Raw genomic sequence first — 12,926 nt, 5'->3', positions numbered from 1 at the left:
CTTCATAAGAACTAAAAGAACAAACAATAATCCTCAGAAACCAACATACTTAAAACAAGTCAGGAAGTCAGGTCTTTTCCATCACCGAGACAGGTTTGGTTGGTGGCAGGCACCTTTTCTCACTGAGCCATCTTGCTGCCCTAAAGTCGCTATTATTGACATGAGAGACGCTTGTGAGCCACAGCCTGCTGTGGGGGTGGGGCCTTCTCTGGAGCTTTACTCCACCTCTGCATATGATGTGGGTGCTGAGCTGAGGCGCTCAGGCTGGTGCAGTAAGGCCTCTATCTGCTGAGCCGTCCTGCCAGAGAACATTTTGAGACAGGGTCTCTCTGTGTAGCCTTGGTTGTCCTGGACTCACTTTGTAGACCAGGCCGGCCTCGAACTCACAGCGATCCGCCTGCCTCTGCCTCTTCAAGTGCTGGGACTGCAGGCGTGCGCCACTGATAATTATACTATGAGTATATCAGTGAATGATCTGCTTCCTAGATAATAAACACTGCACTAAATAAAGATGACATCCACAACTTATTCCCAAATGGCCCAGAAAAAAATAAGACAGAAAATGCGACAAGCCCAATTGAATCTGAGTAAAGACTACAGAAAGTTCTAGTACTATCCTTACAATTTTCCTAAAAGCTAGAAAATCTTTCAAGTAAAGTTAAAAAAAAGCTATCAACTATTCAATTTCCATTTTTACTGAAGTGCAGCAGACTGCATGCGTACAGGGTTTTCCTGACTGCTGCTTCTTCACACTGCTGTCACTGAACCCAGCTGCTTCCACTTTTCATGTCTCTTTACAGAGCACTGTCAGGGAGAGACCTGGGCTGAGCTGAGGCACATGACAGGTAAACTGCTCTGAAGAGCACTTCCGCTGCTTTACGGTAGCAACAACCAACATCTCTAAGCGTCTTATAACAGGAAACACGCTTTTACTTCCTCATTACCATTTCCATCATCTCTGGATCCTCAAAGTCATAGATGATGTGTTCTAAAATATCTCTATCTGACACAAAGCCCAATGCTCTGAACACAATTATGATGGGAACTTCTTGCTTGATGTAAGGTAACGTTGCCACGATGCGCTGGCCAATAGCACTCTTCTTTGCACCCTAGAAAAGAAAGAGTAGTATCAGGGCATGAATACACGAGAGCTCAGAGGGACACAGAAGCATCAGATGGCGCACTTTCCATGTACCTGTATATTCCAAAAGAAGCACGTGTCTCTACTGTCCTACAGCTTCTTTTAAAAACCACTGACACAACCCAGGCACAGTGGCGCACACCTGTGATCCCAGAACTCAGGAGGCAGAGGCAGGAGGATCACTGTGATCTCGGCCAGCCTGGTCTACAAAGTGAGTCTAAGATAGTCAAGGCTACACAGAGAAACCCTGTCTCAAAAAACCAAACCAAACAACCACTGAAACAGGTTTACTAAGTTCTTCTTTTTTAATTTGACACAGGACCTTACAATGTAGCCTGGCTGGCCTACAACTCAGAGTGACCTGCCTGCCTCTGTCCCTGGAGTGCTGAGATTAAAGATGTGCACCAACACACCCAGCAGGGTTACTGATTTATCGACATTTAAATCTACGAGAATGTCCATTCTCTCCTATCAGCTTGCCAACATTCTCCAAGAATTACCAAATATAACATGTGGAAATGACTTTTGGCTGCCAAAGAATACAAAAAGGACTGTTACCATGCCATCTCTGTCTACAGTAAGAGGGGAATACAAAGTAAGATCGTGACTGGCACTTAGAGAAATGGCTCAGCTTAAGGGCACTTGCTGCTCCTGCAAATGACCCAAGTTCAGTTCCCAGCACCCACATGGCAGCTCACAACTGTCTTTAACCTCAGTTCTAATGTCCAATGCCCTCCTCTGATCTCTGTGAATACTAAGAATGCACATAGTGCACACACATACGCAACAGGCAAAACCCCTGTGTACATAAAATAAAAATAAACCTTAAAAAGAAATAGATTATAGGGTGCCAGTCACTGCACAAATGTCTTTAATCCCAGGCCCCCAGAGACAGATCTCTGTGAGTTCCTGGACCACCAGGACCGACCCTTCCTTTCTCAAGATAGGTTAGGTTAAAAAGAAAAGCAGTATGGAAAGGCAAACACAGGAATCAAAGGAAATGAAATCAGAGCTCATCTATTTGGACAGTTTCTACACTAACAGCTTCTCACACGCAAGCATCTCCTCTCTCACATCTTCCTCTTGAACCATGTACACATACACACCCACAGGAAGTCACTAGGCCATGCGAGCAGTGATGCTTTCTCAGTTTTAGCCATATTGCTCTGCTTCAAATTCCTTCCCCTCCTTGACCTCATACTCTCAATCCTGATTCCACAGTCACTTCCCTCTCCCACTTCAAACACCTTCCACGGAAAGCTTACTGCATCTCAGGAGTTACTCAGGAACATTGCTTAGATACTGCACTCAAATCTTCACCTTGAGCTAAGCTACACCTCCAGCCGTCATCTCTCAACTGCTCGCTGGGTGCTTCTACATGGACTCATAACATCCACCCAATTATTTGTATCATCATCGAGATGGATCACGTGGTGAAGACATTTGCCACACTAGGCTGGACACTGGAGTCCAGTGATCAGAATGCAGAAAAAAGGTGAAAGAAAAAAACTGGCTCCGAAGTTGTCCTCTGGCGTCCACCTAAGTGCTGTGACACATGTCCCCTGCCCCAGCATCGTGCACATATACAGGATAAATATTTTTAAATTGGTTTTAGTGGCTGAAGAGGTAACTCAGCAGGTAAGAGCACTGGCTGTTGGCTGTTCTACAAGAGAACCTAGGTTCAATTCCCAGCACCCACACTGGGCAGCTCATAACGACCTGTAACTACAGCTCCAAGGACATCCTATGTTTCTGGCCTCTTTGAACTGCCGAACAACAGAGTTATGTAATGAGATCCTGGTTCAAAAAAAAATTCTTAAATAGTCTGGTAAGTTATAAAACAAGGCCAGGCAGTGGTGGTGGACACTGTAATCCTAGCACTTGGGAGGCAGAGATGGGCTGATCTCTGAGTTTGAGACCAGCCTGGTCTACAGAGTAAGTTCCAGGACAGCTTAGACTCTCTTACACTGAAAAACCCTGACTTGCAAAAAGGCAAAAAAAACTTTAAAAAAAAAAAACTTAAAAGAAATCAAACAGAGCTGGGCTATAACAGCTCAGTGAAAGGCTGTAGGCTCAATCCTCAACACAAAAAGAAGTAAACAAGACAAAGCACAAAGGAAGGAGCCCACACATCACAGCCACCTCCTACCTGCCCTCCTCTCGCCAGCATGCTGACCCAGATAGTACTGGTGGGCCGGGAAGAGTTCTCCAGGCACGACCGGCATTCTCCCGTATAGGCGTACTTGGAATCCTTTTTGGCAAATACATACACTGTGTTTGTTGCCATTTTCTCTTGAGCTATCAGAACCTATAAAGACAGTAAGAAAGTTACAGCCGAGAAACAAACCCAGAAAGCCACCGAAGCAGCAAGAACAAAGCGTGCACAGTTATTCAATCTGGTCATATAGGCTCACACTTCACAGAAATATACAAGGTTCAACAACTGGCAAATTTTAATGCACATTAGGCACAACTTCATAAAGCTTTAGTTTATGAAAGTTTAGCTGTCACAACTTAAATAATTCAAGTGTCACTCTCAGGTTATCTGCAGGAATGTGTATTTTTCTTTTTTATTTGTGTGTGTGAGTGAGCGTGTGTGCATCCGTGCATGTGTGCGTGTGTGTGAAGTCCCCATGGAGGTCAGAAGATGGTATCGATGCCCTGGAAGTGAAGTTACAGGTGACGCTGCCGCTCCACGTGGAGGTGCTGAGAAGCAAAGTCTGACCCTCTGCAGGAGGGAGGCAGCAGCACGTGCTCTTATCCCCTGAGCCGCCTCCGGCGGGAGTGTCCATCTTTTCATGTTAATAACTTGAACATTAACGCTCTCTTTGAGTGTGTTTAAACAGCACCGCACCTTTTCTGATCCGTTAATAATAAAATAGCCCCCGGGATCCAAAGGGCACTCGTTGAGCTCACACAGGTCGCGGTCGGTGAGGCCATTCAGCAGGCAGTACGTGGAGCGCAGCATGATGGGGATCTTCCCGATGAAGGTCTTCTGGTGCTGAGTCTGCAGCTGCTCTTCCCCTTCCTTAATGACTGTCTTCGTTATGTCAACATAAAGCGGGGCCGAGTACCTTCAAAATCAAAGCGGGTCAGAACTGCCATAGTGGTTTGCTAAAATAACTCAAGTTATTTTAATTAAGTTTCCTAATGTTATTTACTATCAGGTGCTAACAAAGAAGAAGGGTGTTATCTTACGTGAGATTTCTTAACCTGGCTTCATTCGGCATCATTGGTGAAGGGGCTCCATCTCTTTCCCAATGAGTAGGTTTGGAGAGGTAAATTTGTTCAAATTTCAGTAAATATCTTGGCTGGAATTAAACAAAAAGCATGAAAAGAATACTTTTCCCATAAAAGGTTTTTGTTTTCGAGACAGTTTCTTCTCTATGTTAGCCTTGGCTGTCCTAGACTCACTTTATAGACCAGGCTGGCCTCGAACTCACAGCTATCCACCTGCTGCTGCCTCCTGAGGGCTGGGATTACAGGCGTGCACCACCAGACCCAGCTCCCATAGAAGTTTTGAAAGCCAGGCTCTTACTGTATGCCTGTAATTCCAGCACTCAGAAGGCCACGGTGGGAGAAGCCTGAGTTTGAAGCCAGACTTAGCTACATAGCAAAACCCTGTCTTTAAAATATACATTAAAAGTTATAATGACTCGGCTGGGTAGGGTGGCACATGCCTTTAACCCCAGCACTCAGGGGGAAGGTTTATCTTTTTGAGTTCAAAGCCAGCCTAGTCTACAGGGTGAGTTCCAGGACAGCCAAGGCTGCACAGAGAATCCTGTCTCAAAAAACCCAAAATTAAATAAATAGTTGCAACAACTCCATTTTCATTGACATTAGCATTTTAAGTAGAAGCAACTCTACAACTTAACAAAAAGTACTCAATTTCACTGACATGAAGACTCTCTAAAGTTAAAATCCACATTACAGTGATGTGGTTTGTCTATTATTACTATTATTCTTAGTTTTTATGTCAGACATTGGTGCACATCTTTAATCCCAGCACTCAAGGTGGCAGGTCAGGCAGATCTCTGAGTTTGAGGCCAGCCTGGTCTACAGAGTGAGTTCCAGGACAGCCAAGACTGGTACACAGAGAAACCCTATCTCAAAAAACAAAAACAAAACAAAACATCAAAACTGAATTCCCAGCCAGGCGTTGGTGGCGCACACCTTTACTCCCAACACATGGGAGGCAGAGGCAGGTGGATCTCTGTGAGTTCAGAGCCAGCCTGGTCTACAAAGAGAATCCAGGACATCCAAGGCTCTGTTACACAGAGAAACCCTGTCTCAAAAAAAACCCAAAAAACCAAACAAAACAAAAAAACTGAATTCCCCTGACCACTCCCCCTGAGGCATTTTACTTATGTTTTACATCCCTAGAAAAGGAACCCTAGAAATTTCTCCGGTTTTCATCCTGCTTCTTCAGGGACCATGATGCCAGCTGAGGTTATCAGTACAGTGACACCAAACTGACAGGATGGGAGCAAATTATTCTGCTGACTTTAGAGATTTTAGCACTGCTCAAATCTTTTTCCTGACTGTGAGGTGCAGAACGATTTTCCAGGTCTGAAATCACCAGTGATTTCAAATTCACCAATTAATCATATTTCATCATGACAGATATAAACAGGACTATGGTCTGCCAGTGGTGGAACATGCTTTTAATCCCAGCACTTGGAAGGCAGAGTCAGGAGGATCCCTGAGTTCAAAGCCAACCTGGTTTATAGAATAAGTTCCAGGATAGTCAGGGCTACACAGAAAAACCGTGTCTCAAGAAAAAGCAAGAAAGGAAAGAGAAAATATAAAAGAAACTAGACTCTATATCACTTTATATGGCCTGATAAGGACCTGGCACACTTGCCTTTCTTCTCAGCACTGTCAATGTTGTTGAAAACATCAGCCAGGACATTTATGTGCACCATGATAGCAGCGTGCAAGTGCAGAGAGAGATAAGAAATCAAACCCAATCCTCATTAATGATCCACACACTTTCATGCACACTCCCATTGGTGAATATGGATACAAAGTGTCCAGGGGCGGTGGGGACAAATTCAAACCTAACTCATCAATTAAGTATACTTTTAAAACCCAAATCCTTCTATAAAGAGACTTCCAACCTGGCTGACTACAGCTCAGCCTGATAAGGAGGGCAAGGGTTTCAGTGAAACATTTATCTGGGGCAGGACTTAGCTCAATGGTACAACACTTGCCTGGCCTACATGAAACCCATCTATGATTCCTACAAAATATAAAGAAAGCTGCTTAATAAAGCAATCTGTGAGAAGAACTGTCTTTAAAGAAACAGAATTTCTCTCTATTATCAAATCTCAGTGGCAGACTAAGCATTTACGTAAGAATACTACTGCTCTTGCCTGTCCCAAGCTAGAGTAAAGGCAGAGACAGTGGGAACGCCACTGACCAAGGGACAGTGACCCTCCAGGCCTTGTTTCCATCACCACGCTATATCTGGGGGGTTGGGGTTTTTTGGGAGTTTGTTTTTGTTTTTGTTTCTTCGTTGTTTTTTTGTTTTGTTTTGTTTTTCGAGACAGGGTTTCTCTGTGTAGCCCTGGCTGTCCTGGACTCACTCTGTAGACCAAGCTGGCCTTGAACTCAGAGATCCACCTGCCTCTGCCTCCCAAGCGCTGGGATTACAGGCGGGTGTACCACCACCCAGCTTACTTTTGCTTTATAAGGCAAAATTCTGTGCAGCAGCTCCAACTAGAATAAGAGTAATAAATAAGCCCTCAGGATACCATCCAGAGAAAGGACTTGCCTGGCTAGATACAATAACCTTCCTTTCTCTAGCTGTCTCTCTGAACTACCCTACTTCACATCGCTTTACAGGTCCCCTGTCCTGAAGAGCCCAAAACGCTCCTGCCGCTGCCTTTTAAGGACTCTGTAACTGGGAAGAGTCAGTCATTATTTTGGACTTCTTTGAAACACTTATTTTAAAAAAAACTGTAAAATTATACCCCTGCTATGATATAAGTAATTCGAAAAGCGCATGTGCTGAAGATGAGTCTGGTACTATGTATTCTAATGCTAATTACTGGCCTCTAAGATCCGGGTGCTGAGAAATACACGCGCTGTTGTTGTATAAACTTTGCTCTACTAATTCAAAGTTAATTGGTTAATAAAGTTGCGGAAGCCTGTGACTGGGCAGAAGAGTGGTAGGCAGGGCTCAGTTCCTGGGCTTGGCTTTTCCAGGGACCACAAGGGGTTAGGAGGAGAGAGACGAGGGAAAGGAAGGAGAGCAGGTTAGACTGGGAGCACCAGGCCCAGGCAAGTGCACCAGGAGCCCAGACTGGTGGAGCAGAGCCACCCCCGAGTCATCAGATTGGCAAGTGATGAGCTTTTATGTGCATCCTAAGGGTGGTAGAATTAGAATAGCCCAGAGCCTGCCCAGCATAGTGACTACAGCTTAATAATAAATCCTAGTCTCTCCGTGTCAATCACTGGGAAACTAGCTGGTTAAAGAAAATTGCCACTATATTAATTTCCTGTATATATTATTTTTAGCATTTTATAAGAATGCATGTGTATGAGTTAAGAATTAAGTAAAAGATTATGCCTAATTTCCCTTTTTGGTCTCTCACTGTAATCATGTATTCCATGCAATAAATAAAAATCAAGAGTCTGGGCATGATGGCACATCTGTTATTCCACCACTCAAGAAGGCTCAGTCAAGAGGATTGTGAGTTCAAGGCCAGGCTTAGTTATAGAGACACTTTGTCCTAAATGTAATACATAAAATGAGAAAATGCCCTTCAAACAGTTTTTCTCTTATGATTCTTAGACTGCAGAAGAAAACAGCGGGATCATCTGAAGCAACGTAACTATTCTCAGTCTAGTCTACTTCTCATGTACCCACAGAGTGCTCTCTTTCCAACTACTAGGTACTTATGGGGGGGGAGATATATGTAAATCTCAGCTATTAGGAAGACTCAGGCAGGAAGAACAGAGTCGAAGGCCAGCCTGAACAATGAATAAAAACTAAAACAGGAATGAGACAAGAGCTTAGCGGGTAGAGTCTTTACCTAGTGTACACAAGTCCATCCTAATCCCTAATGCTATCTGAGTGAAGATTAAGGATTTAAATCACTTGAAAAATGTACATATTCATTACCCAAAAGAAAGCCAGAGCTACATGAACATGCTGCCCGTGCACTGCAGAAGCTACGGAGAGAAGGACTGAGCTGCAGGCCCACACGCTCCTTCCCCTGTTAAAGTAAACGTCTCACCGGTTCCTCAACTTCCCCGCTGGCGTGCTGAGCTTCAGCCTGCAGGTCAATCGGCGGAGCATCTTCCACAATTCGCTGAACAGACATCTGAATAAACTCATCAAAGGAATCCAGCTGTTGTCTGACCAGGCCTTTCTCATCAAAGTAAGAACTAGGAAAAAGTAAGTTCATAATCAGTTACAACTCAATTTGTTTTTTTGTTTTTTTTTTTAGCATATTTCTTCATTTTCATTTAATCCAGCAGTTCTTAACCTGTGTATTGTGATACTTTTGGCAAGCTTCTATCTCTAAAAATGTTCACATTATGATTCATAACAGGAGCAAAATCACAGTTATGTAGTAGCAACAAAAATAATTTTTTGGTTGGGGGTCACCACAACATGAGGAACTGTATTAAAGGGTTGCAGCATTACAAAGACTGAGAACCACTGACTTAATCCAATTCAACACTCATGAAATGCCAACCAATATATGTCAATCAGTGCATAAGACCAGGAGTATTTTCTTAATAGACATTATGTTTGGGAGGGAAAGGAGGTGCGTAAAATAAAGTACGCAGGGTGTGATGACACACGCCTTTAATCCCAGCACTCGGGAGGTAGAGGCAGGTGGACTGCTGTGAGTCCGAGGTCAGTCTGGTCTTCAAAGTAAGTCCAGGACAGCCAGGGATACACAGAGAAACCCTGTCTTGAAAATCAGAAAAAATAAATATATATATATATAAAGTACAACATAAGAACTATAAGGCAGCTTTGATTTGTAAACAAACTTCACTCAAACTAAAGCACTTCCTACTGCTGTGTTACTGCATGCAATGTGACCATCAGGTGGTGATCATGACGTAACACTTACCCTATCGCTTATTTGCTTTTGAGTGTTCTTCCTATGTTTCACTTCAGCTCAATTACACTTAGAAATGGGTAGGAATTTGGACTTAATGCAACTTTGATGCGTGACTTTACTCATTTACAATAATTTTAAGACATGGGATTAGATTAGCATCACCAATAATGCAGTTAGTAGACCTCCTAATACAGTGTGCTACACGTCTGCCAAAGGACACATCCAAGCACAACACAAGGAAAGCCAGACAAACCACAGTAACTGACTTACATTCTTATTTTAAAAAGGAAAAGACAGGGCTGGAGAGATGGCTCAGCAGCTAACAGCACAGACTGCTCTTCCAGAGAATCCAGGTTCAATTCCTAGCACCCACATGGCAGCTCACAAATGTCTGTAACTCCAAGATCTGACACCCTAACACAGACATACATGCAAGCAAAACACCAGCGCACATAAAATATTTTTTAAAAAAAAGACATGCTGAGAAACAGTCTCAGGTTGAAGGAAACAGAAAAATCAGTCATGAAATAAAATGTATGAGGCTAAGAGATAGTTTGGCAATTAAGAGTTCACATTCCTGGTGCTAGAGAGAAAGCTCCCTGGTAAAGAGCAGGCAGTTCTTCCAGGAGCCAAGTTCAATTCCCAGCACACACTCAGTGGCTCACAATCTTCTGTAACTCCAGTTCCAGAAAATATGGCGCCCTCTTCTGGCCTCCATGGGCAGCTGCACACAAGGTGCACATAAACTCACTCAGGCATATAAACAAAAAAGTTAAATTAAAAAAACTAAAAACAAAGAACAACAAAATGTACAACACTCAAGAATTGAGACAGGAGGACTGGCAAGTTCCTCGTCAGGTTGAGTTATACAATGAGACCTTGTCTCAAAAAACTATTTCACAAAAGGAAAACAAAACAAAAAAACTAGTTCACCAAAATAAATTCCAGTAAATAGTCCTACATCCAGAATGAGAAAAAAAAAAGGTGGGGTTTTTTTTTTGGTTTTTTTTTTTTTTGCTATAAAAATAAGTGAGTTAGCAAAATGTAAGTAAATTTTGTAGGTTAAATAGATTATTTTATCAGTATTAATTCCTATATTGTGACTTTGTAAAAAGAGTACATCCTTACTATGCTCCAATGTTGCTAGGGGGAAATGCACAAAGACAGGGGGCTAAAAATGTAGGCAAGGTATGGTGGCACATGCCTTTAATCCCAGCACTCAGGAAGCAAAGGCAGCTATCTTTCTGTGAGTTCAAGGCCAAGCTTATCTACAAAATGAGTTCCAGAACAGCCAGGGCTATGCAGAGAAACCCTGTCTCAAAAACAAAAAACAATCAAAGAAGTATAAGGCCAATATTTAGGGGCACCAATGAAGTACAGAAATGAATTCTTTAGCTTTTCTCTAAGGTGGAAATATTTTAAATAAATAAATAAATAAATACAGCCCAACATGGTGATGTATTCCTACAATCCCAGCACTTGGAAGGTGGAAGGCATGAGAGCTGCAATGCAAAACCAGCCCAGTCTCCAGCAAGTTCCACAGGATCCAGAGTTGCATACAGTGCTGTCTGGATTAAACAGAGCACCCCCTGTAAGTAGCTAACATACACTAAGTACATAAGCAGCACGGAGAGGGCGGAGTAACCAAACATGGCTCACATCTTAAGAGTATCTACTGAAGCCTGCTCACTTTGGTCTAACGTTACCTGATGACAATCCAGCATGCTTCTTGCCACAGATCTGGAGTGATTTCATCATCATCTTCATCATACTGCATATCTGCAAAAGCAACATACTATGCTCACTGGCAAGGAAATGCCACTAGTTCACACCCGACCTCCATGAAGCAGAACTAGCAATCCACTAAGTAAAGGGCAAGCATTTCACCCCACTTTCCTCAACCTCAACGTCCTATGTCTGTCGCATTAATATTGTTCCTATATCCAGAGTTTTTACAACAAAGTTTCAGTTAAGTTGTGAAATTTGTAATTTCTCTGCTCTAGAAAATCCATGTACTAAGGGCTAAGCAGGAACAAGATCCTCTGACAGTAAGGGCTCAGAGACAAGGCAAGGATTAAAAGAGAAAAAGTTGATTCAATAACTGAGCAGCGCCTGGGGTGGTCTATTACGGCATCATTTCATATATTTATATATGCATATTTCACATATGTATAATATACATATGTGTGTGTGCATATTTTTTTTTCTTTTTTAAGATAGGGTCTCACTATGGAGCCTAGCTGGTCTGGAACTCACCATGTAGAAGGGACTGGCCTTAAACTTACAGAGATCCTCCTGCCTCTGCCTCCTGTGCCAACATGCCTGGCCTGTACAGACTATATTTTCCAAAGAGAGTACAGAAAGTGCCTGGAACTGTCACTAAAAACTCCTAATACTCTCCCAAAGCTCATTGTTAAGCCCAAACCACGAAGAGCCACTTACAGGTGTTCCGGTCAGAAATCCCAGGTGGGTCCTCCTAGGGTGCTCTAGCACACTCCTGGCAACACTTACCAGCTGACTCAGACTTTCCTAAGATGTATTTTCAATTTATGTATACAAATTTTATGCCTACATGCATGTATCTGCACCACAGATGTACCTATTGGATCTCCTGGATTTATGTAAGCCACCCTATGGATTCTGGGAAACAAACCTGGATGTTCTGCAAGAGGAGCAAGTGCTCTTAACGGCTGAGCCATCTCTCCAACCCTCTTGACTCAGATACTTTGGAAAAGAGTCAGTAGTGCCTACTATGGCCTGTACAACCTTCCAAATAGTATGAACTTCGTCCCTCAGTGTCTAGGATTGACAGCAGGGCTTTACTCACTCTAGGCAATGGGTCCACAAACCTCCAGTCCAACATGAAAGTTTTATTTGAGCATCATGTTCTCGTTAAAAAGTATTTGAAGAGTGAAAAATGCTCCATAGAAATATGTAGCTCAAGGACTTGAGTTCAAACTCCAGGAGCGGGGCTGGAGAGCGGTTAAGAGGTCCTGGGTTCAATCCTCAGCAACCACATAGGGGCTCATAGCCATCTATGTGATCTGATGCCCTCTTCTGGCATACAAGTATACATGCATAAGTAAATCTTTTAGCGAGGAGGTAGAGGCAGGCAGATCGCTGTGAGTTAAAAGCCAGTCTGGTCTACAAAGAAGAGTCCGGGACAGCCAAGGCTACACAGAGAAACCATGTCTCACACACATACACACAAAATAAATGTAATAAAGGTTTTAAAGCTTCCAAATTTCCTTCAAGAGTAACTTAAAAGAGAATATAACAATTCTAATAGATTTTAATGAACTATGAATGGGACTGAGACGTTTAAACAATTTTAAAAGTTGAAGCTTTTGCTTCTATCGTCTCCACGAGAAAAGGGGTGTGTGGGGGGGGAATATGTAGGACAGCCACAAAGTTGGGAGCTGAAATAAAATAATTTTTGAACACAAAGAGGGAGCTTTAAAAAAAACATGAAAATAAAAAGAATAGGATTAAGAAGTGTGCATATGAAAAAAAAAAGAAGACATGTTGCCCTCGTGGAATGGAATACATCCCACCCTAAAACTGTGTCGTCTCATGGGAAGAGACCACTTTAAAGCTAAAATATACTTAAGCTGAAAGACAGTGTGTTAACGTCAACCCAGGACCCATTCTGTGTCCCTAATACTTCCAGGGTGCAATACCAAGCACAAGGACTTGGT

General features: G+C 42.8%; 1 protein-coding gene across 1 annotated transcript in view; it reads right to left on the bottom strand.

Annotated features, from left to right (window-relative positions):
* POLR2B (RNA polymerase II subunit B) overlaps window positions 1-12,926 on the bottom strand; it is a 37,879-nt gene that overhangs the window by 24,367 nt on the left and 586 nt on the right. Inside the window, exons 2-7 of the mRNA XM_084760499.1 lie at window positions 10,935-11,007; window positions 8,386-8,536; window positions 4,340-4,452; window positions 3,996-4,215; window positions 3,291-3,449; window positions 945-1,109 (exon numbers count right to left, since the gene is read on the bottom strand). Coding sequence (XP_084616625.1) covers window positions 945-1,109; window positions 3,291-3,449; window positions 3,996-4,215; window positions 4,340-4,452; window positions 8,386-8,536; window positions 10,935-11,007 — 881 coding nt within the window. The remainder of the gene's footprint in view (window positions 1-944; window positions 1,110-3,290; window positions 3,450-3,995; window positions 4,216-4,339; window positions 4,453-8,385; window positions 8,537-10,934; window positions 11,008-12,926) is intronic.

This window comes from Acomys minous (genome assembly GCF_964271855.1).
Source record: "Acomys minous genome assembly, chromosome: 15".
Lineage (NCBI taxonomy): Eukaryota > Metazoa > Chordata > Mammalia > Rodentia > Muridae > Acomys > Acomys minous.
This window is presented reverse-complemented; position numbering and strand designations above follow the sequence as displayed.